The sequence below is a fragment of the Podarcis bocagei genome (assembly GCF_964188305.1).
Source record: "Podarcis bocagei genome assembly, chromosome: 4".
NCBI lineage: Eukaryota > Metazoa > Chordata > Lepidosauria > Squamata > Lacertidae > Podarcis > Podarcis bocagei.
In genome coordinates this window covers 65,874,486-65,897,849 of record NC_138128.1, presented here as the reverse complement: position 1 = coordinate 65,897,849, position 23,364 = coordinate 65,874,486, and the positions used below count along the sequence as shown (strand labels likewise).

The 23,364-nt window shown below is 40.0% G+C and overlaps 1 protein-coding gene across 8 annotated transcripts in view; it reads left to right on the top strand.

The window, feature by feature from the left end:
- The window catches only part of CPEB3 (cytoplasmic polyadenylation element binding protein 3), a 70,505-nt gene that overhangs the window by 17,643 nt on the left and 29,498 nt on the right, over window positions 1-23,364 (top strand). For 4 of the 8 annotated variants that reach the window (XM_081192186.1, XM_081192187.1, XM_081192183.1 and 1 more), the window contains exons 3-4: window positions 11,130-11,289; window positions 20,936-20,992. In XM_081192186.1, the coding sequence (XP_081048312.1) occupies window positions 11,130-11,289; window positions 20,936-20,992 (217 nt within the window). The remainder of the gene's footprint in view (window positions 1-11,129; window positions 11,290-20,935; window positions 20,993-23,364) is intronic. The other 4 variants (XM_081192184.1, XM_081192185.1, XM_081192189.1 and 1 more) reach the window with 2 other exon arrangements.

Here is a 23,364-nt window from a genome sequence, read left to right as displayed (position 1 = left end):
CTTCCCCACTGTCCTCGGACCTCCTCCCGCCGCCGGACATCGGAACGAAGCTCCGATGTCCGGCGGGGGGGGGGGAACGTCTCCTCCCGCCGCCGGACATCGGAACGAAGCTCCGATGTCCGGCGGGGGGGGAACGTCTCCTCCCTCCAACGGACATCGGAACGAAGCTCCGATGTCTGGCGGGGGGGGGGGAACGTCTCCTCCCTCCAACGGACATCGGAACGAAGCTCCGATGTCCGGCGGGGGGGGGGAACGTCTCCTCCCGCCCCCGGACATCGGAACGAAGCTCCAATGCCGGGCGGGGGGGGGAACGCCTCCTCCCGCAGCCCGGCATCGGATGGCTGTCCTGAAGACTTGGGGTGGGAGGAGGGTTTTCCTTCCCACCGCCAACATTCAGAATGCTGTTCTGAATGTTGGCGGTGAGGAGGAAAAACCCTCCTCCCACCGCAAGCCCCGGGAACAGAGGAGAAGCGCTGCGCCCCTTCCCCTCTGTTCCCGTACCTGTCCTGAAGGCTTGCGGTGCGGAGAAAAGCCCTTCTCCGCACCGCCAGCCTGGCAAGCGGTTTCCCTAGGAACGCATTAATTGATTTTCAATGCATTCCTATGGGAAACCGTGCTTCGCAAGACGAAAAACTCGCAAGAAGAAAGAACTTGCGGAACGAATTAATTTCGTCTTGCGAGGCACCACTGTATAGTACTGTTTGAATCAGGTAGGGTTCATCAGCCTTTCTGGACCAGTGGACACATTTTTAACTTTGAGAGTGTGCTGTGGATGCCAGTCACAAAATAGCTGCCATGGAAGTGTAGCATAACAATAAATTAGACAGTACAGTCCTGGCAAAGCTTTCCCCATAACTATATTTCCATACTCAAGCCATGACTGTACTGTCTAATTCATATATGAAGACCAAATGTCTGAGTGCCTGTGCACCTGCTCCTACCTGCCCAAGGCCACTTTGGTTAAAGGCACTAGAACCTGGTTTTTCTCCAATACCAACCCCTAAACCAAAGCCTAGACTGCCCCATTAATCACAGAGACGTACTTCTGTGTAGACAATTCACTGCACACTGAATTGTTACTAAGTCCCTGGTCTTTAGCTCCTGTGCAGCATGAAACATCCTAATATTCTTTGCAAAGTTTTCATATTTGCCTGGGGGGGGGAGTTATTTAACATCCATCTACACTTAATTGTGTAGTATTATTTGCAGAAAATAACTTCTAGGGACCTACTGATCTGAGATGCATCAACGGCAGGAAAGTTTCATCCTGGTTGCTAGTGAAAAAGGAAGGAGGGCAAGCTACAGAGATTCCAAGGACTAGAAAGTAAGACAGAAGCAGGAAAAATGCACTAAAGAGGAGGGTAAAACAGCAGCTCTTTAGGACGCCGGGGATTCCTATTGCCTGATGTCCAAACAATTATCAATCCCAGCTGTGACTTATTTGATTGGCTAAAAACAATGACAGATGGGAGCAGGCAGCCTGGGTCATTTCACAGAAGTCACTTAGAAAGGTAGTTGCATATTTTTCTTCATAACTTCCTTTCTAGGAGGGCTAGATATTTATTTCTCTTTAAAAAAAAGAAAGAAAAGGGGGGGGGAGTAAAACTCCGCTGTGCCCTCCGCTGGGGCACTAATGATGGCCTTCACAAATAAGAGTGTAACCCTATGACATGGAGGGTATAAGTAGCATTTCAGCTGGAGACCATTCCCTACCCCTTGCCTCTTCTCTCCCCCGTTTTATAATTGTATGACAGTATATTTATGATTTTGCTTGGTTTGATTGTTGCTACTGTTTCATCTTGTGTTCATTTGTATTTTTACAAAATGAATACTAAAAAAAACTCCTATGCATTTAAATAAGTGTGCAAGCTGTCATTGCTGGGAGAACAGCAGCAGAAATACTCAAGGATGCTATTATTAGTTTGGTTTGTGGTCCTCTGTTCTGTTTGGTCAGAATTTCTGAAGTATATTTGGTGGGTAAAAAGTGCTTTACACTTCTCATCTTCTATTAGCTGATGAGATAGGTGAAGCTTCAGAAATGGTGACATGCCCAAGGCAACTGAGATTTGCAGTTGAGCGAAGACTTGAGCATGGGTCCTCCATAGGTCACTTGGCACTTGTCCACTTCACTGCAGGGTTAATTAAACTGGAAAATGAGTTTTTATATTGTTTGTGCCATTTGTGCCTATTGCACCAAAATTCAGTGTCACATTCTAGTGTGGGTTCTCTTATAATTTTGTTAAAATAAAATATTTATTGTTCACATTTTCCTTTGCTCAAAGACTGTAGGTTGCTATGTAATTCATTTACTTCTATTTAGCTGAAAATTGTCATAAAATTAAAAATATTATATACAGTTCAGGTGGTTTTAAATTGCTCCTTTGCAAACTCTTTTTTCTGGTTCCATGTTAAAATAAGGAATATCTGAAGCAGCTTTCAAATGTTTTTCAGAAGTCAAAATGCGTTTTAAAATTATGTGTGATGTGTGGAATTTCATCTAGACTCTTGCAAGTGCAAAAACAGCCAAAGGTAATATCTGTATACCAAAATCTGCATTGGATCTCTTCCATGCCCAGAGCCACAGTCACCTTCTTCTGTTTACCACTGAAATAAAATAAAGATCTATTGCAGCACAAAAGCTTCAGAAGCCAGGCAGAAGATGAGCAATTGCTTATTCCTGGATCTATTGATCAAAAACCTCATCTTTATGAAAGGCATGTGTGATAAGGAAATATATATATAGAGAGAGAGAGTGAGAGTGAGTGAGAGAGTGAGTTTTTCTCTTGTCACCTAAAAGTGTTTCAGTCACTGATTGGTTACTGATTTACAAGTATCAGAATGCAGTAGAATCTGGTTTGAGACCCTTCCTTTAAACACACTTCCTCATATTCCTAGAGGTGTATACCTTTCCTATAGGAGCCTCTAACTTGATCAAGTAGGATAAGCTACATCTGGGCATGTTGTTGACTTAAATGGGGAAATGGGCATTGAAGATGAGGTTAAATCCATGTTTGTGGAGCATAGTGTTCCTTTATGTACTGCATCCTCCAGATAGTGCAAAGTAGATGGACTAGGTCACATTACTTTGTAAAGAGTAGTTTGTATCATAAATGAAAACATTATAGGTCGGGGTAACCAATGCAGTGTCCTTCAAATGTTGGTTGTTTACAGTTCCAATCATCTCTGATCATTGACCATGCTGGCTGGTGCTGATGGAAGAGGGGAATCCAACAACATCTAGAAGGCACCATGTTGACTGTACCTAGGCTAGTTATTTAAACTGATCATACAGTGATAAAACTGAAGCTTTCAAAATGTGCTCTTTGATCCTAGTGCAATTTCTTGGGTGTGTGTGGGAAAGCATCATGGTTAACTGACATTGCAGATGTTCTGGTTGTACTTACTTAAACGCTTAAATCATACTGTTTCAGGATACAGACTTGTGTGTACTTGTAAAACGTTAGCAGATATATTGAGAGTAGATATATGTTTGAATTCAACACTTTTTAAAATTGTAGGTTATAACAATAATAGGAATAACCAGAAAAATATGTATTATTTTTCACTGCTTATGTTGATAAACTCTTATGTCCCTGTAGCTTTTGGGATTTCTCTTCTGGAGTATTTCCTGTAGTTTATTGGCTTGTAGGAGTTTTGGATGTTGCTACTAAAATAAGAATAGAATAAATTAACATTATGTTGAATCAGAAGGGTTAGAGGTCTTAAGATGTTCTGCTGCTTTGCCATCATAATAAAATATAAGTCAAATGTACAACAAAGGTTTGCCCTGGTGTATGCTTTTGAATGGGGAAACTTCTCATAAGTAAAAACTTCTGATTACTTCAGGATGATCCAAAATTTACTTCACTGGGACTGCATTTGAAGACTGATTCAGCTGAATCAAACTTCAAACTCTTAACCCTGTTAGTTTTAGGACTGTAATATCATCATTATATTGCTGGTTGTCCTGTGGCATTGGAGGTGATAATTTCAACTATGTTCTACATCTAGTTGTCACGAAAGACTTCATGCAACTGAGCTGCTGCAGAAGAAAGTGGCTTCTTTGCTCACAACTTCATCATTACATGATGACACTTCTTTTGTAGCTCCGGCTTGAACTGTGATTTTTATTTAAATTGCTTAAACACAATGAGAAGATGGATGCTCACATAATGAGTATTTTCCCACCATGAAAGAAAGGAAAAGCAGGCACAAAGCCCTAAACTTTCCAGGAGTTCTTGCCTCCTCAGGCTATCCTTAGAGCTCTTCACCTGCTGCAATATGGGATGATATTGGAATACTAAGTGGGTGGGCTTCAAAGAGGGTGACAACTCAGAGTTCCTGCGTGTGCATGAAATAACAATAATGTTCACATTATTAGGCCCCAGGTCAAAGTTATTAATATGTGATCGGAGCAGATCCACGACTGTATAGGGAAAGGTTAGTGTGTTTGATTGTAAGAGCAAAATGGGTGTGTGGATGTTAAATAGAACACCCCAACTTGCATTTCCATATTCCACCGCCACCCCCGCCACCCCCCGCGTAACTTTTCTGTTCACTGTACTCTGAAACCAAAAGTGAGACCAGCTGAGAGAAAGTGCTTGGGGAGGACAACAGAGAGTTCAATGGCTGGCAGTGGTAGGTATTTGCAGTTTTCACCTGTGTGCCCCCTTTTCTCTTTAAATTGCTCCCAACTCCTGCTTTCTACATATATTGTTAAAACTTTGCCTATGAAGCCTACTTAACATTGAGTCTTCCGAGTATTGAGAATCAACAGAACAATTATGAAATAAATGAGTTTGGCCAGGGCAACTGAGCAAAATCATTTGCTTGCTGAGTAAAATTCCAGAAGCAGAACATTTCCAGAAGTGAGATACTGTAATGTATGTTTCTATAGATTTCCCCCCACCACCACCACCAATGAGTTGGAAAATAAATGTACCGTATGTTGGGAGACAGCAATGAATATTCATAATTTGAGGACAACATATTGTTGAGCTTGCATAATTAAAGTCTGTAAAATATCGATATGAGGTCACCCAGACAGGCTGTGAATGATCACTTGAAGCCTCATCAGGGTCAGTCTACATATTTTAAGCTCATACCATTGGCTTTGTGGTGGCCAAAACCTGTTTGGCTTGTAATTCATGTTCTTGTTAATCACCACTACCACCCTGCTTATTTTTATTCATTTTAAGACATTGTGGCATATTTTGGCAAAGGGCCACTCACGTGACTCATTAATGTGCTGCTGCATCCCAGAAACTTGCTACATTGGCTTGGATTGTGACCTAGTTGTATGATTTGTGACGTGTGCCTAAACTGTTGTAGTAGCATTTCTTTGCTAACAAAATGGGTCACAGCTTCGCCAGCATTAAAGATCTGTTATTTTTAAGCCAAGCTATTTTATAGTCCAGGAATCTACAGATTCAAATAACATTTCTCCTTCCTTGTCTTTTGAGCTTTTTAAACTGATGGCCAACTTTGGTATGACTTGTTCTTAAATTTTTGAATATAGAAGTAAATTTTACCAGTTTTAGTCAATAGAAGTAGTCATTGGCTTTTTAAAATAGATTCATAAAGCAGAATGTGTGAGCAGATTTTTATCTGAAGCTTGGTGCTAAACAAAATTTAACTGTAACCTAAATGCCACAAGTTCTCAGTCGATCGTAAAAATGTCTGCAGATAATTTGCTGGAGTGCAGTCATAAAAGTAAGAATAATGACTTCCACTTTCTCCTTTGACAAAAAAGGAAAGTACTCTATAATATCTTTTTAATCTCCTGCAGAAATAAGTGGTGTTCATTTTTGAACTGCTGGGTTAGGTGAGCTAGGTTAACTGTAGGTTTCTGTGTGGTGGTATACCTCTTAATCGTGGAATGGAAAAGGATAGGTTTTTCAAAATTGTTCAGCAAGCATATTATGAAACTGTATTTGAAATATTGTAAACATTAACTAGAATGAAGTGCTTGAAAGATCAGTTACAAAAACCTGCAAGCCACGGCTCCTACAGAAAGTAAGAGGACCAAGAAATGTGTGTATAATCAAAGTCACTTTGCTCCTAGGCTCTAACCAGTCCTCCTGATTCCTAGGCCTCTGACAACACTGTCCTCTTCCTGTTTCTGAGCTCTGTGGAAGGGGAAGCCCGCTGCTGAGATAAGCATTATTAAAGTTTGCTAATGGTGGAAATTTCACCCCCTCTCTGCTATCTAAGTTGCCAGGTGAATTAAACATTGAAATTGACTGCTAGGCTAGGTCATACACAGCACAGATACACTAATAGAGCTTGAAGAATAACTGCTAATGGCTTGGGGATCAAAGAAACAGATTAACAAAAGAAAACATTTATTTACAATGTATACCCTAATTTACTTCCACAAGTTGGGTTATACTGAGCTGTACAGATTGAAATCTCAAGTTGCTAGATCTTGATGAGGATTTGTCTTTTACTTCCAGTCCCTTAAAATATCACTGTCACCAACAGGAGGTTGGAGAAATAGTCAAATGTTCCTGTGCATTCTCATATGAATGTGTGAAGTCTTCCTTGGCCTTGGGTTACTGCTGAGAGCTAATTTTTTCTCATTTGATTATGGGGCAAAAGTTTCCAATTCCTGGGAACTTCCTCTGGGCTAAAACAATTATAACACAGAAGGGTTTTTGTTGCTCTTTTTCTAACTGTGTACAGCAACATAATAATGAAGTGTGGCCACATAGCAGAAAATCCTCCTGCATTTGCTGGATTGCTTTTTAAAAGCAATAAAAAAATGATTCTACTGAAATTTACAAATAATCAAGTAAAATTCTGTATTTCACTCACTCATCGGTGAAGAAAGAAAGAGAAGGTATAAATGTTAATTTTCTCCTTATCTGACTCCAAGATTTTATAAAGGGTAGGCTAATATACAATGGCTATACTGAAGACATTATTCTTTTAGGCCTTGTTGAAGAAACTTTGGGGCTTGAGTCCTTAGTCCATGGGTGGGCAAAAAGTAGATCAGATGTAGTAGTAGGTATTTAGGCCAAATCAAATATCTTTAATACGGTCAATGACCAACAAGGGTATCTAGGCCATTTGCAATACATCTCCAAGTGTTTCAGAGCGCAATTGTAGCAGGAACAAAATAACTTTTTGTTAAAATAACATTTAACACCTAAATTAGGCTTCTGAAATGAATACATCTCGGGGTAGCCAAGAGTGAACTTTTGTGTTGGAGGAGTGTGTGCTCAGTTCACTTCTGCTACTGGTAGATCTTGAGTTATAGCAAAAGACAAAGTAAGTCTGACAAGCCTGAAATCTGCTCACCGCTGCCCTAGTCACCCTAGCATCATGGGCTTTTGGTGGCTCAGTGCAGATGCATTTTCTCTCTCTTTTTAGCATACTGCATTTTCAGGAGTTTCAAGAATATATGTGTCCTCAGGAAGCACATCCTGGGTGTGTGTGTGTGTGTGTGTGTGTGTGTGTGTAACAGCAAAAGATCTATCTCTACTGTCTTGCTTCCACCTACTTATGTTTCTAATAAATTCTGTGATCATAGTCTACATGTCTCCAGTCAATTAGTCATTGGAATGATAGTAGCATAGGTAGTTAGAAATTGGGAGTCTTCCAGTTGTTATCCTAAGTGAGGTCTCTTGAAACTAACTTGCCATTCAGTTGCGTTAAACTAACTCCAGAGCATAGACAATACAAACCACAAATTAGTTAAAATAACAGTAAGAATGTTTCCTCAGATACCTTCAGGGTGAATTTTATTTTATTACAAAGCAATTAGGCAAATTCATGAAGGACACTGTTAACCACAGTACTGTAGTTCAGTGCGGATGCACTATGCCTCAAAGTACTGGATGCTGACGGAAGCAGAGGAGGAACATAACTTTCTTGCCTTGTTTCCAAGTACCTAGACATCTGGTAGACTATATACAGAATATTAGATTTAGATTACTGTACTTTAGTCTGATTGTGCAAGACAATTTGTACATTCTTAGCATGATGTTCGATTGTTGAATATACTATTCCCTCCCCCCGCCACTTAATCTTCAAAAAGCCCTTACATTTGTATTTAAGTCAGGTTGACAGGAGGCTTTCTGAGCATTTGACCTCCATTTTGTGCCAGATAATGACTTTCTGAGCATACTTTCTTGCATAAGGAAACGCCCACCAAAACCTTCCAGTCTTCATTGGAGCCCTCTGCCCGTTGCCACATCTTCCCCCTTCCCCCAGGTGAATGTTTTGTTCTGGGTGTGTGTGTGGCGGAGATAATCGCTGATGGTGTGTTGATGTGGAAGCATAATTGAGATAGGAATCTGTTTGAAATGAGCTATGCCTGCCTTTTATCTGCTTGTAACAGGCCAAACATGGGTGTTAGTAAAGTTGAGCACTCTGGCACTTCATGTTAGCCCTGTTCTGGTGTTTATTATTATCCAGGGGTTTAAGGAAATCAAAATGGTTGGGTCACTTATCTTCCATTTTTAAAGAGACTCCTGATGATTAACGTTATTATTGGATGTTACATTTCTTTGTGAAGTTCCGGAAGTGTTAGTAGGCAGGAAAGCAGTACAATATGAATAAAGCCATTACCTTGAATGAGAAATTTCTGAAGATATGAGTATTGTTTAAAATTATTTAAACTTTATCCCTTGTATATTCATGTATTTTATCCCTTGAAAAGCAACTAAAAGGATAATATCCTTGAGGAAAGGTGTTGGGTATGACTCTGAAATAGTGTCCATTCCTTTGCCTACCCTTCAATTGCTCTATCCAACATCCCACTCTGGGATAATGAACTTGGGTGGTGAGTACTGAAAGAAATTGAGCTAGAATGGGGCTTTCAGAAACAAGGGGAACATATCAGCAAGTTCAGGGAAATCTCAAAGCCCAGTAAAATGGGAGGAATAAATCTGAAACAACCTGGATTGAGCCTGTACACTAAACAATGAGAAGGAAAAGAATGGAATAGTCTGTTGGAGGCAGGTATGGCTAGCTGATGGAACTCTGAACTGGAGCACTTAAGTTAGTAGGTAAAGTTACAGCGCAACTTATAGTTGAAGGTCCTACTTGTAGGGTCCTACTTGTGGACATAAAAGTGACCTACTTCATAGGTGTCAGCAAATTGCTGAGAATTTATGTAAAGCAGTTTGAGTACAATGGTTAATATTGTTCTTCAGTGGGAAGATTGTGTACAAATTCCCATTAAACTGTGAATCTTTTTTGGTGATACTAGAACAGACACACATAATGAGCTTATCTTACTTGAATGTTAGGAAGTAATGGAATCACCCCACATTACCCTTCTGATCCTTATCATAACTGTTAATTAATGCACTTGCAGAAGAGAGAAAACGTGCCATATTCTTATTGGAAAAACTTAGAATATTTTGCAAGCAAATTTTCTGAGGCACTGAAATTACTGGACTCTCCTCTCCCTCTGTGTCAAGTCCTTGTGTGCACAAGTGTACTGTCTCTGGATCATGCATGTGAACAAGGCCCACTTTTAGTTCTGCTGCCCACTCATGGGTTTTCTCTCTCCAGTGGTGTAATGCAATCAATTGTCACATTTTGGCTGTGCCAGGGACACTTTATCTGAGACTACATATTTTGCTGCTCCACTCAGTCAAGAGAGCTAGGTTACTACCAGCTTGAACACACTTGGAAGTCAATTAAAATGGATCTGTGTTTAGGGTTATTGTGAGAATTAGGTTGCCATCTAATATTTTTTTGGTTACAGGTTGGTCTGGGTATATATGGGCTACACCTCCCAAATTTCTTTTGGGTAAAAACATAATTTAAAGTATCAGTATAGAAGCTTCCATAGGAAAGAGACAGTATTTGTTGTCATCAGCTTAATTTTAAACGGTCTTCAAAAAAAGAGTATGAAAAGGCTCTTGGATATGGATTAATAATTGATTCTTTGTGCAATGCTTGCTAACACTAAAAAAAAAAAAAATCAGCTGAAGCTGGCAAGGATTTTAGAGAGGCCACTGTGTGCTGCTTAGTCTTCTGCTGTGCTTCACTGCTTTTATCTGTTATCAAGTTGTTTGCACAATCTTGCTGTGCCCAAGGGTTTTGTGTCAGAATAATTGCCTTATTTTTGCAAGCAGGCAATGCGAAGCTTCTTATTGGGTGCAAATGGTAAAATTTTCAGGGAACACTGTTTCTGAGCGAGGCTGATTTCCTCCTCGCCCTGGCTACCCTATCTCTTAGTTTTGCGTATTAAGATACCAGGAAATGTAAAAATCCACCTTGTACTGATACATTATTTACCTTCTAGCAAGCTTAATGTGAACAGCAATGGGATTAAAACAAATTTAAGGGAATTTTAGCTTTGAATCTCAAGAACTACAACGTTCCAGTCACAGAACAGACCCTTTCTATCTACTCCTGCCTTCTGCAGACTACTTTGCCCCACCCCCAAGCTGCGCTTGAGTGTCAGAGTGGCATCTGGAATAGGATTTTTATTTATTTGCACGTTTGATGAGGCTTGGGGGAGGAACAACAGGCAAGGCACGTCAGCAGAAATCCAAGAGCTTGCATAAACTCATATGATCATAGAATTTGCTTTATTCTAGATCTAGGGTGTATAAAATAGATTTATTTATTTATTTAGTGCAAATTATGCTTCACATAATTTGGATGCCAATTTCTTAATCTCTCTAAATAAACAGAAATAATTACAGTACATCTTGTTAGTTCTTGGTCTTTGTGGCTTAATGTCTTTATTTCTCAATCTGTGGGGGAAATGGAAGGGATATGTGGAAATCGTTGTCTTAGATGTGGATTTGGTTCCTTCCAGATAATGTTGCAATAGAAGAGGAACATTCATTATAGTTTTATTCCAGCATTGATTCTGACATTCTGAGACCTTTCTGGTTACTCACTTCAATAAGCTGTCAAGTTAAAACTGTGTCCTTTTTTTGCAACATTCACACTTGCCATGATCAGTTGCATTTATAGAAAAGAGGATCTTTCTCTTTACATGTTCTGCACTCAAAATGTTCTGAAGGACTTATCATATTGAGCTTTGCATATTATGCTAATTTTACAATAAATTTGTGGTGAGTGGGAAAAGTGTTAAGTGTTTGCATTATTTAGTGATGACATTGTAACGGTCCTCTTATTTTTTGTTTTTTTCCTAGGACCGGAATCGGCCCTATGATACTTTTAACTTGCACTCTTTGGAAAATTCATTAATGGATATGATAAGGACTGATCATGAGCCTCTTAAAGGTAAACACTACCCTCCCAGTGGCCCACCAATGAGTTTCGCTGATATAATGTGGAGGAATCATTTTACAGGTTAGGAATATTCATCTGTTCATACTCACTTTAAAAGAAAACAGCTTTTTTTGCTGCAATAACATTTATGTTATACTTTTTGCTAGTAACAAATTGTTAATATGTTTTATGCTACTCTTTGGCTTAAAAATCTCAGTTAGCTAATTAAGCATATAGTGTGGTTAATGATGCAACTGGATGCTAAATAATCATGATTTCTTTAGAGGACTTTTTTCTTTTACAAAAAGATCTTAGGCTTTCAACTTCTTATTGTTAAATCAATGAAACCTACAAAATTGATAATCCAGTTATTCTGTTATGAAATGGGTTGCTAATATTTTCAAGTGGTTGTTTAAATATCTACCCATAATTATCATGTTTCCAATGTGGATACAAATCTCAAATGGTTTGGAATTAGGGGGAAAGAACGATTACATTTTTTAAAAATCACTTCTTTGGTTGAGATAATGAAATATTGATATCTCTTCAGCTGAGAAGACCAGGCTGTTCTTTCAGCTCCAGTGATAAAGATTAAACTACTCCTAGCACTCATCATAAACTATGTGAGTGACTGGTTTGGGCAGCTTTTAGTTTAATAATTCATACTAATGTCTACTTCAACATCAGTCTCGCCAGTCTTTAGCTAAATGTGCCATATAGCTTTTAGGAATTACTTAACAGAGAGCAATGGATTTTGTTGGGGGGGAAATATTATCACAGATATTTAGTGCACAAATTTTGAGCAATATCTAATTGCTTATCAAACTTTGGAGATCAAGCAGTTTGTCTGGGATCTAGACTGATCTTGTATTTAACTGTCCAGATGGAGCAGAAAATGGATTTGCATTCATTCCAAGCTCCATGGGACACCTAGGATATATTGGAGGTCAAAATCATCAATTTAGGTTGGTTGTAGGAAGGCTGAAGGCTGGGCAAGTGAATATGGGAACTGGTACTCAGAACAGTGAAGCGTCTTCATCTTTCAGCCTTTTAATTCCAGTGAAGTTCAGAATGCAAGCCTCAAGTAAAGATCCTGTTAAAAGGATTCACTGCTTTGGAATTACTTGTTCAGCTGAAGTGAACTATTCCTGCAATGCCTTTTTGACCAAATGTTTTATTTACACTTGTTTCCCACAATATTTGCATAAACTTGTTTGAAAACATTTACTGTATTTCTGTGATTTCACATAACTCAAGTATAGTTTGGGAATCCAAGTGTAAGTTCTTGTGTTTGAATGCCACCCCTCCCCCATCTTTGACTGATAGGTTTGGAAGGCCAAGTTTGAGGAACTTTCAGCTGCATTTGTTGGCCTCAGACTGGAAAGATGTAGCTTTAACCTTCTCTTTGTTTTCTTACAAACCAGCCACCCAAATGGCACCACGTGGGCCTGTTTTCTTTCTATTCAACATTATGTGCTTTCTGTATGTTTCTAAAAACAATTGGCTAGCTTTCTTCTTTTTTTGAGGAAATAACTGGGGGGTGGTTTCTTACAGAAGAAAACTACATATACCTGAGCTTAATGGGAACTTAGACCTTTACAGCACACCTGTGCCTCTGAAATGCGCCCCCACAAAAAAAAAACATTCCTGCACATAGACAGCAAGTGTGCCAAGAAAAAGACCCCTGGAAATGGTTTCCCGTGGACACAGACATACATATGAAAGATTTGAGTATTGTACTCAACCTCCTATCAGCCCCAGCCAGCATGACCAGTGATGATGGGTGTTGTAGTCCAGCAACATATAGAAGACCACAGGTTTCCCATTCCTGCTTTTGTCTCTGGTGCAGTATGGCCTAGGTGCTGCTGTGTTATAACAAACTTCATAACGAACAGCTCTCCTACGTATCTTGTAAAGGCAGTACTAGAAAAAGTAACATCACAATTAATTTAAATACTCAGTCTGAAGTTGCAATACACTTATTTGTCCTTGAATAAAACCATGTGACATGTCTCTGCAGAGGTAACATGAGATGTATTCTATGTCTCAAGGACTGATTTACTTTGCATATATGTGTGCCAGATGCTTGAGGCAGCTTTTAATGGGCTGTTATGATGTCAAACTCAGTAGATATTTGTACATACAGTGTTCCAGTACTCCCTATTAGGCATAAAAATGCAAATGCATGTTTGAAGAAACATGGAAAGTTGATAAAAACCTGTGCATATACATTCCATCCTTTTCTAAAGGGGTCTTTTAGCTTGGGAGTCTTTCACAGAGACCAGTTGCAGAAAGGCAAGAAAAAGTGCAGTGCAGGCTTGTGAATTGGAGGACTAGTTTTGGTAGAAAGGTGGGATAAAAATAATTTGAATAATAAGGCTGGCTTTAGTATTGGCCTACTAACTGGACCTTAAACAAGTATCTGAGATGTTTTGGAATTTTCGTAGCAAAGGTATCAAACTATGATGAAATAAGAGGCATTTGGGGAAAGTCTGTAGCAGTTTGTGCAGTAAAAATATGCTGGTCTCTTTCTGCTAAAATAAACTATTGTGTTTGAAAATAGACGATATGAATGTGTGCTAGCCAGTTCAGTTGTCCTTCTGTCAGATAAATGAATCTTGGAAGGTCTGCTTCATAGCCATTAAGTCTTTTCAGATAAAATGTCAGCTTGCCACTGGGCACTGTGAAAAGCTCTCAACACCTATTCTTTTATGAAGTGTCCTCCTGACTTGACTTCTGGTTCTATTCTTTATACAATTGTGCCTGAGTATAGCACTGATCTTGCTGAGCCTGTTGCCTTCTCTGGAACACAATTCCCACTAGTCAACTTTACATACTGAGACAGAATCTTTGCTGCAACTTATGTTAAATGAATTTCCCATGTCTCTTAACTGTTGTGTTAAAGACCTAGAAGTCATAGGAAGCAGCTTTGTATGATAACATATATCACCATATAGAAGCTTTTATTCTTCTGGAACTAAAGGTCTTCTCCAGCTGCTTGGCAAACCTAATTCAAGCACCATATGTGTCTTAATAATCCCAAAGGCCAGAGAAGAGCAATTAAGGTCTTATCATAAACTGACCAGTTATGACATAGGTAGTTTAGACAGTAACAATTCAGTATTTACTATGATTTTTAACATAATAATTATAATTATTTATTAGAAAAGACTTGATCATTATCATTGGCCACCTGCTGATGGAAGCATGTGGACCACTGGTTCCATATCTGAATCTGCATTTGTGAAGTGGGGTGGGGGAACTGAGTATCATGTCCTTGATGTGTATGCTTTGTTACTTAGTCCAGTGGGCACATTATAAATTGCCCTTTGCTCTGAACAGATGCAAATGTCTGCCAGCCATCACTATTGTTAAACTGTAGCAGATAGGTTTTCTAATGAACTATAGAGTCGTAAAATGTATGTTTTTTAAAAAGTCTGGTGATGTTTACTTTCATTTTCGCTGAGTCATGTACCGTATTTTTCGCTCCATAAGACGCACCTCCCCCCCAAAAAGTAAGGGGAAATGTGTGTGTGTCTTATGGAGCGAATGCAGGTGGGAGTCTCTTGCTGGAGCCGTGCGCTCTCTAAAGAGCTGCGCCTAGCATGTGTGGGCTTGCTATGCTGGCTTTTCAGCGAAGCGGGAGGAGGGACGGAAGGGGCTCCATGTAAGAGCTCCCTTTCATCCCTCATCCCACTTTGCTGGGAAGCCAGCAGAAGAAGAGGCACTGCGCAGCTATCACTCTTGCTCTGCTGGCTTCAGCGAGAGCTGCACAGCAGGAGAAGGGACGGAAGGGTTTAAAGCAAAAAAAGCGAGAGCCATTTACATGCTCTGCGCAGAATATATTTTTTTCTTGCTTCTCTCCTCTAAAAACTAGGTGCATCTTATAGTCAGGTGCATCTTATGGAGCGAAAAATACGGAGTTGTTTTGCTCACCAATATTGACACTGCTGGTGATTCTTGTTTATTGTAGTTCTCTGCATTATTGAGAACCAGGCAGCTGAAGTGCATCATGATAAATGTAATGTTAAGGGAATGAAATTCAGTATTCCTGTAGGAATGCACGAGTTCTCTAACCCAAATCCAGTCAGCTGAGGTCACGTGGCTGGAATTACACAGTTGGCTGCTAACTCTTTTTGGCTCAGTACCGCTGGGATTGCCTGCTAAAAAGCAAAAACTAAAGAGGGCATTGTGTGCTGCAACATAATGTTTACATAAAGTGTGTTTGAAGTCTCTCTGTTTAGAATATTTCATTTATGAAGAAGAATGACCTCTTAGAACTTTAAAATATTTTGGGGTTTTTTTCAGGTACTGTGAGCCAAATACAAGTTCTGAGGCAGTCAAAGTTGTTTTACCTTCCCTATCTATGGGGAATCTGAAGTCCAATATAATATTGTACACCTTTTAAAACCAGTTTGCATACCTTATTTAAGCCATTAAAAAGTTTTCTATTTAAATATACTGTAAATATACTTAAATTCCACATAGATTCCTTTAAAATATAAGTAGTAATATTTAAATTATAATATATATAGAAGTATTACTGGTCAACATAGCAATTTAATTTCCAAAATCTTGAGTTTTTCAAGGCTGCACCCTTCATGTTGACGGCAGAAGTTTAGAACTATCTTGTTGATAAAATTTCAGATGCAGTACTTCTGCCATAGATTTAATCAGAATATATATTTTTAATCTGGTAGGCAATGTATGCGTAACTCATTCATGCTAATATCTAAACAACATTTTTTAGGAGTAGGTGGACGGATAGATGTTGTTATTTTCTTTTATTTTTGAAGAATTTGCAGTCTTTCAATCGTGCTTAACAACATGAGAGAAAGCAAACAGCTATTTTGCTACCATTGTACACTGGCATGAATTATTTCTTCCTCCTGTGCTTTGAGCTGCTTGAAGCCTTCAAGTAAAGTAGAAGTGGGATTTGACCCATCTTATCATTACTGCTTATGTTCTCTTAAAGTTAAACATAATGAGAAACTTGATGCACATGAAATTGTTCACTCTTACCTTAGTGCCTCTGGAGTGGAGAACTATGGTCGGACTTACAGTGCTAATACTGCAGTTTCTCTTGGGCCATGCTTATACTGAATCATAGTTTTCGCCATAGGAAGTTTTGCTATCTGAACAACACCTTTGTCAAAGAAAAAATAGAATATGTACTCTATAGTAGAGGACATCAGCTAATACAGATACTATAATCATTTTCAAAAATCCAATTTTGTTCCCTAGTAGTTCTTGAAATAAACCTAATGATTTAAGTAGGGCTACTGAGAATAATAAAATGTTCAAATCTTAAACTGGCAAAAAAAAGTTCTGGTCTCTACTGGATACAAATGGCTGCTTATAACTCGGCACTTCGTTTTGGCATTTTCTAATGGATCTTCCTCCTCTACCTTCTCACATCACTTCCCTTTTTTATCTTTTTTAAGCTTGTAAGCATGACAGCAGGGCTTGTGTCTCATTTTGCCAACAGATGTTAGTCTCTTTGGCAGACCTTTGTCTGAAATGTGGGAAATAAATGATTCAGACTTGTTGCAATTAAGCACGTGCCTTGTGGTGAATTAAAGTTGCCCCAAGTAACTGCATGCAGGCCCACCACTGAGGGAGAATACAGGCACTGTTGGCACAGCTCTCTGCTATGCTTTCTTGGTCAGGAAAATCCTGTCCCCACACCACCTCCCAGTGGCGAAGCTGCATGCTCCAGCACTGGGGGCGGAAAGCAGGTGGGGGCGTGGCTGGTGCGTGTCCCGGGGGCGTAGCATGCCACCCATGGGGGTGTGGTGCGTGTCCCGGGGTGTGGTGTGCGTCCCCGGGGGCACACAGTGCATGCCTGCGGGGGTGTGGCGCCTGGCACGGTGGGGGTGTGCAGCGGGTGTCCGGGACACAGCCACGATGGTACCCTCCCCGATGGTGCCGGGGGTGGTGCGCTCCCCCCTTTCCTCCACCAGTGCCTTGTCCCTGGCCGGAAAAATAGGGAGCGCCAAAGCCAGAGAAGTTGAATGAGGGGAAGAGTAAGTGTTATTGACCCAGTCAGGGTTGGCAATAACTGCCCTGTCATGATTTGCAAGTTGAATACCATACATGATGCAAACATTTCAACTGGTATACTTAAACTTACTTTGTCCTTAACCACTTTGAACTTGAAACTGAAAATATCAACCAAAAAACACAGCTGTATTTGTATTAGTTTCAGTCAGACGTTATTACTACTGTAGTCTTCTCCCTAAAAGCTAAGATTCTTGGTTACAGCTAAACTAAAACACAGAATGCTGACTAATATTATATGTTATTGAGATATTTTTGAAACAGCAGTAATTACTAATTCTATTGCTGATCAACTTCTCAAACAAAAATTAATGTGAAGTATTTCAGTTTTAAGTTATTCACTCAAGGAGCTGAAGACCGAAACTATCATGTGTACTTTCCTATTTAGAGCTCTTAGTATTGTAAGAACAAGTATGCGTGGCTGCTCATACAATTTGACATTTTTGCTTTTCTGGGAAGGTAGTTGTCAAGAGAAACTTAAAAATAGAAGGCAAAGGGCAGGTGACAAAATGTCACACAGGCAGCACCTGGCAGAGTGACTGAATGAACACATACACACACCCCAGATGTCACACTCTTGATTCTATTTTTATATCTGGTTGAATAGCACAATTCCAGCCTCAGCAAAGGAAAGGAGGAGAGAGATTAAATATGCATTGAGAGCCATAATTCATAGCATGCTCATTTATTCACTCATATCTAACCATAAAACAATTTAAATGGTTGGGTAACCTTTTATTGCAGTCATTATGCTGATAACTATTTTGGCAGACATTTGTGTGCCATATGGGATTCTTCTGCAGACATAGCTAGAGATTAGATTGTATTCACATGCTGTTTCTTGCTTGGGTAGTGTGCACGCCTCCCTTCGGGGAATGGGTGATTGCATATTGGGTAGAGGGCTACCCTACTATACCACAGTGAGAAGTCAGTATATAACTTACTTGCTTGTTCTTGGAAATGGATATCCCATGAATGAATATGAAACAATGTGGGTAGCAAATTCCAGTGAAGGTGCCTTTTTTCTCCTTCCAATGTCAAGTGAGGCTTCTATTAAGATTTTTTAAACTGCAGCAGCAATAACAGGCCCATCTGCTTCATCCAACCAAGTTTCTGTTACACATGCCAGGTCAAGTCCTCTCATGGATGGCAGTGGTCTTATGAATCATTGACCTTGCATTGCACAGCAGCACCTTCAGGTCATGTGGGTATCCCTTGCTGATTCCAGTATCCGTCCAGACAAGACCAGACCTGGAAGCAGGGATAGTCCTCAAATAACGACTAAACCTGCCTCCTCGGTAAGGACATGGTCTGGTCTTAGCGTAACTCCTCCTCCTACCCGTGATCACTGAGATCGGTTGTCCAAGTGCACCCCCCTCCTCCTTGGAACCTGCCCCAGACATTTTGTTGGCTGGGACCCACTCCCAGGCAGCCCTGGCCCCTCCCCTTAAAACAAAATAAAACCTATATAAAAACAAAACAACACAATAAAACAATAAAAACCCAAAACAGTAAAAATTACAAACATACCAAAATTAAACACCAGCTGAGTTCATGGTAGGCAAGATTCAAACTAAAAAAATTCTGGTTTAACTGTCTCTTAATTTGCAAAAATACAGCATACTGCTATTGCAGTCCTCTTTCAATCACTACACAAGTTTTAGTGAATCAAAGAGGGTCACAAAAGTTGCCAGAAGCAAGGCAGAGAGAGGATTCTTTATACTAACATCTTGATGGTCTCTAAGCATTTTCTGCATTGCAGCAGGTTGGACTAAATGACTCTTGGGGTCTCTTCCAACTCTACAATTCTGTGATTCTAAGCTATGTGCCTCAAGGATGCTTCTTTTCAGAATAATGGAAGAAGGGATTTATTTCTGTCTGAACTATCAGCATCCCTTTAAGCAGGCACTGAACATCTGTGGGTTGTCTTCTTTCCAGTGATTTAGTAGAGTTGGAGTTGACAGTAACAAGCAACAATCCAATAGGTTGAAATAATGAGAATTCTTCAGGTGTTCCTTTCTCCACACAATTAGCATTGCATTGAGGAGGAAATGGGGGCCTGCCATACTTGTCCTTTCCCTTCAGTCATCTCCCTTCATGAGTTGGAGGGTGACTGTCTACAGCAGGGAGCCTATACAAGTAGAGTAGGCTTCCTTGCAGAATTTAGAACCAACGGGAAGTCCACGTGAATGAGTGCTGCAGACAGTTGCCCTCCAACTCACAGAAGGGGATGGTGATGGAGGAGAGTGCTTTTCCCCACTTCCTCCTGAGTGCAATGTAATTGCGTCAAAAGGAACACTTGAAGAGGGCTTCTGTGAGAGTTTTCAACAGCAGTTTTTTCTTGCTGAGCTAGTGAAGAGGGACAAATACTTTCAATTCTAGGGTTCAAGATTGTGCTTAAGGTGTTAGTTACTTGCTATAACTAAATAATTTAAATTATTGAATTGAATAGTTGAAGAATAATAACAATATAATAATTAATATTATAGTATTACATAAATATTTTAGCAGTGGAACAGCCCTGGTTGGTTTGATGGCTGTCACCTTTATCAAGAGAGAGATGGCAACAATGCAACCATGCTGTCAGCACACTTGACACTGCTTTCCATGGTGTCCTTCTGCAAAAACTCAGGGGTTTGGGAGACACTCTGTTAAAGAGGTTCTGCTCCTGTCTGTGGGGTCACTACCAGAAAGTAGCATCAAGGGTCTGTTGCCCTGCCCCATAGTTTTGGGGCTATTTAGCTATGCTGATATTTATGAAATGATTGGGAGTTGTCATCTGGGTATTTGGATCATGGTGTTATTGGTATGCTGATGACCCACAGCTCTCTTCCCATTCCATCTGAATCTGGAGAGGCTGTGAAGGTGTTGGAGTGGTGCCTGGAAGCATGATGCACTGGATGGAGGCCAATAAACCAAAACTCAGTTTTAGTAAGGCAGATGAGCTGTGGGTGGCTGGTTCCTATGTCTTATAATTAACCGAATGACCTGCTTTGGGAGGGGTTGCACTTCCTCTGCAGGCACAGGTTCATAGTTTGGGAATACTCATGGATTCCAATCTGTCACTGAAGTCTCAAATACGTTCTGTGACTTGGAATGCTTATGCCCAGCTTAAGCTACTTTGTCAGCTGTTGCCATTCCTAAATGGTGATAGCTTGGTCTCAGTACTTCAAGCTGTAGTAAACTCCAGTCTGGACTACTGCAGTGTGCTCTACATGTAACTGCCCTTGAAGATAGTCCAAAAGTGGCATGTGCTACAATAAGAACCCCCCCCCCCTATATATGCTTTATATTGTTTTTATAAATATTTATTGTTTTGTTTGCTGCTCTGGACTTCTTTGGGGTTGGTTGGGATAAAATAATACTAAATGATTAACATAGGTCTGTCAAGTTAATAATTTAAAAAGTGTAAGTCTGAACTGAAATATTACATTAAATTAAATTAATAAAGTGAAATTGGCAGTGTTTAAAGTTCCTCTGATCTTCCCCTTCCGTTTTTCTTTAGCAAATAGAATGCATAATTACTATTAAACATTCTTATAGAGAAGTATATAAAAAGCAAATCTTTTTCTAGTTTCATTACCATTTTTTATGTATTTGTGAAATCTAGCATTGAAAAGTAGCCTACTGAACATAAAATATGATGCCAAAATGTTCTATTTTTTAGGTCGTATGGGTATAAATTTTCATCATCCAGGAACAGATAACATTATGGCTCTCAATAGTAAGTTTACATTTATCTTCTTATAATGCATTTTATATAATTTGACTATACGCAATATGCTTTTAAATATTTGTCTTTTGGATACAGTGAAGAGAAAGGAAAAATAGATGAAAAGTCTATGTACATTTAATCAGTCTCTACTGCTACTATAATGTGAAACAAACAAATAACAGAACACATCTATGGACACAGAGGTAATATTTGATCAGATGCTGATTTTGTGGAGATCCCTTATAAAATCATGAGGATCCATAATAATCTGTGCCTTATATACATGTTCCCATGGCAGTACTGGAAATAACAGATCTGTGATTTTTGACAATGCAATCAATGGAGATGGATGTGATTTGAGATTTGATGGTAATTATTGGTGGTGTGTAAAATAAAAATGCAGCTTTGAGAAGATGTTTTGTTGAATCTCTTATGCATGTCTCACCTCTCTTTCTCTGACTCCTGCAGAGCACCATTTTCCTGCTCCCAGTTTTCCAGATTGTCCCCCTTTATACTTTATCCTTTCTCAGTCTTTCCACTTTCTATTCTGCTGCTCATCTGATTCTTGAAAAGCAAATAGAGCTAACAGACGAAGTAGAAGTGCCCATTGTTCTGGCATCATCATCACTTTGAGCATAACTTGCTGAAAGGCTGCATGTAAAACATTATAATTAAGAACAATTCTCCTTCATTTTCTTGTACTTTTCAAACATGGGGAAGGGGATAGTCACCTTTGCCATCTCACGACAAATAGGGGTCTGAGTGGGAGAGGGCTCAGAGGCTTTGCAGGTACCAGAGGAAGTCCTCATGGGTGTTGTTGTGCCCATGGACGCCATGCTGGTAATCCCAACTTAAAAACCTTTCCCAAAACCAGTAATACAGGACTGTGGAATGAACTCCCTGTCATAGCTGTAAACTTCTCCCTTTTCTTGCGGGGAATAAGGGGATTTCCCCTTTAAAAAAGGGAAACGTTGACAGCTATGCTCCCTGTCCTTCCCTGGAGGTTTTTAAGCAGAAGTTAGATGACTGTTTGTCATGGATGCTTTAGTTGAGATTTCTGCTTTGTAGGGGGGGATGACTCGATAACCCTCAGGGTCCCTTCCAACTCTACAGTTTTATGATTCTATGTGAAGCATAGGAGTGTCTTTCTACTATGTCACCTCATTCACTTAGCCCAGTATATGCAGGTCCCACTATCTGCACGCTTGCTATCTGAAAGATCAGTTATCCACACTTAAAGGATTATGCCCAAATCTCACTCAGCAGGTTCACTTATCTAAACAGCTGACTTCCTTGCTTACTTCCTTGTTTGTTCGTACTTTGTTGGTTGGCAGCAGCCATTTTCCAGAAGAAACCATGGAGAGAGGAAAAGGAGAGCGAGATCAGACAAATCAGAGAGCAGGAGAGATTGGACAAATCAGGGTTTTTTATATACTGTATATAAAAAACTTTATCTCTCTTTTGCTGATTGGCTGCAGCCATTTCAGGAACAAACCCTTGGGGGGCGGGGGGACAAGAGCAGGCAAATCCAGCTTTAGAAATATTTCCATAGGAAATAATAGAAATTGTGGATATGTTATGTGAAGGCTTGCCAAATGAAAAATTTCCAGGTAATGCATTGTGTTCAGTAAGCAGGACCTGCATGTGCAATGCAGTACCTTTTTTAGTGTAGTGAAACATTTTGGGTTTCAGCAGCCTGAGAATTATGCCCTGTTCAGGTCTTTAACTCTAATACCATATGTTGGGAAGGCAAGAACAGTAGCTTTACAATACTTGTTTATGGGTTAGTGAAGGGCATTCTGCATATGCTCAAAGGCACACGTTTATTCTCACCAGAATATTGCAGCATGATGGTTTTCAGTGACTAAAGGAAAAACATGGCTGATGATTAAATTCCTTCTGGCCTAACTCTTCCCTTGCTTAGGGGGTAGCTTTTGTGGTATAGCTTTTGTGGTATGTCTAGATGTTGTGGCACTACCATAGGCAGAATGCCAAGTTGTCAGGGTTGCTGAGAGCTGTAGTTCAACATCACATTGACTATCTCTGTCTTAACATAAAAGGTAAAGGGACCCCTGACCATTAGGTCCAGTCGCGGACGACTCTGGGGTTGCGGCGCTCATCTCGCTTTATTGGCCTAGGGAGCCAGCATACAGCTTCTGGGTCATGTGGCCAGCATGACTAAGCCGCTTCTGGCGAACCAGAGCAGCGCATGGAAATGGCATTTACCTTCACGCCAGAGCAGTACCTATTTATCTACTTGCACTTTGTCGTGCTTTTGAACTGCTAGGTTGGCAGGAGCAAGGACCAAGTAATGGGAGCTCACCCCGTTGTGGGGATTCGAACCGCTGATCTTCTGATCGGCAAGCCCTAGGCTCTGTGGT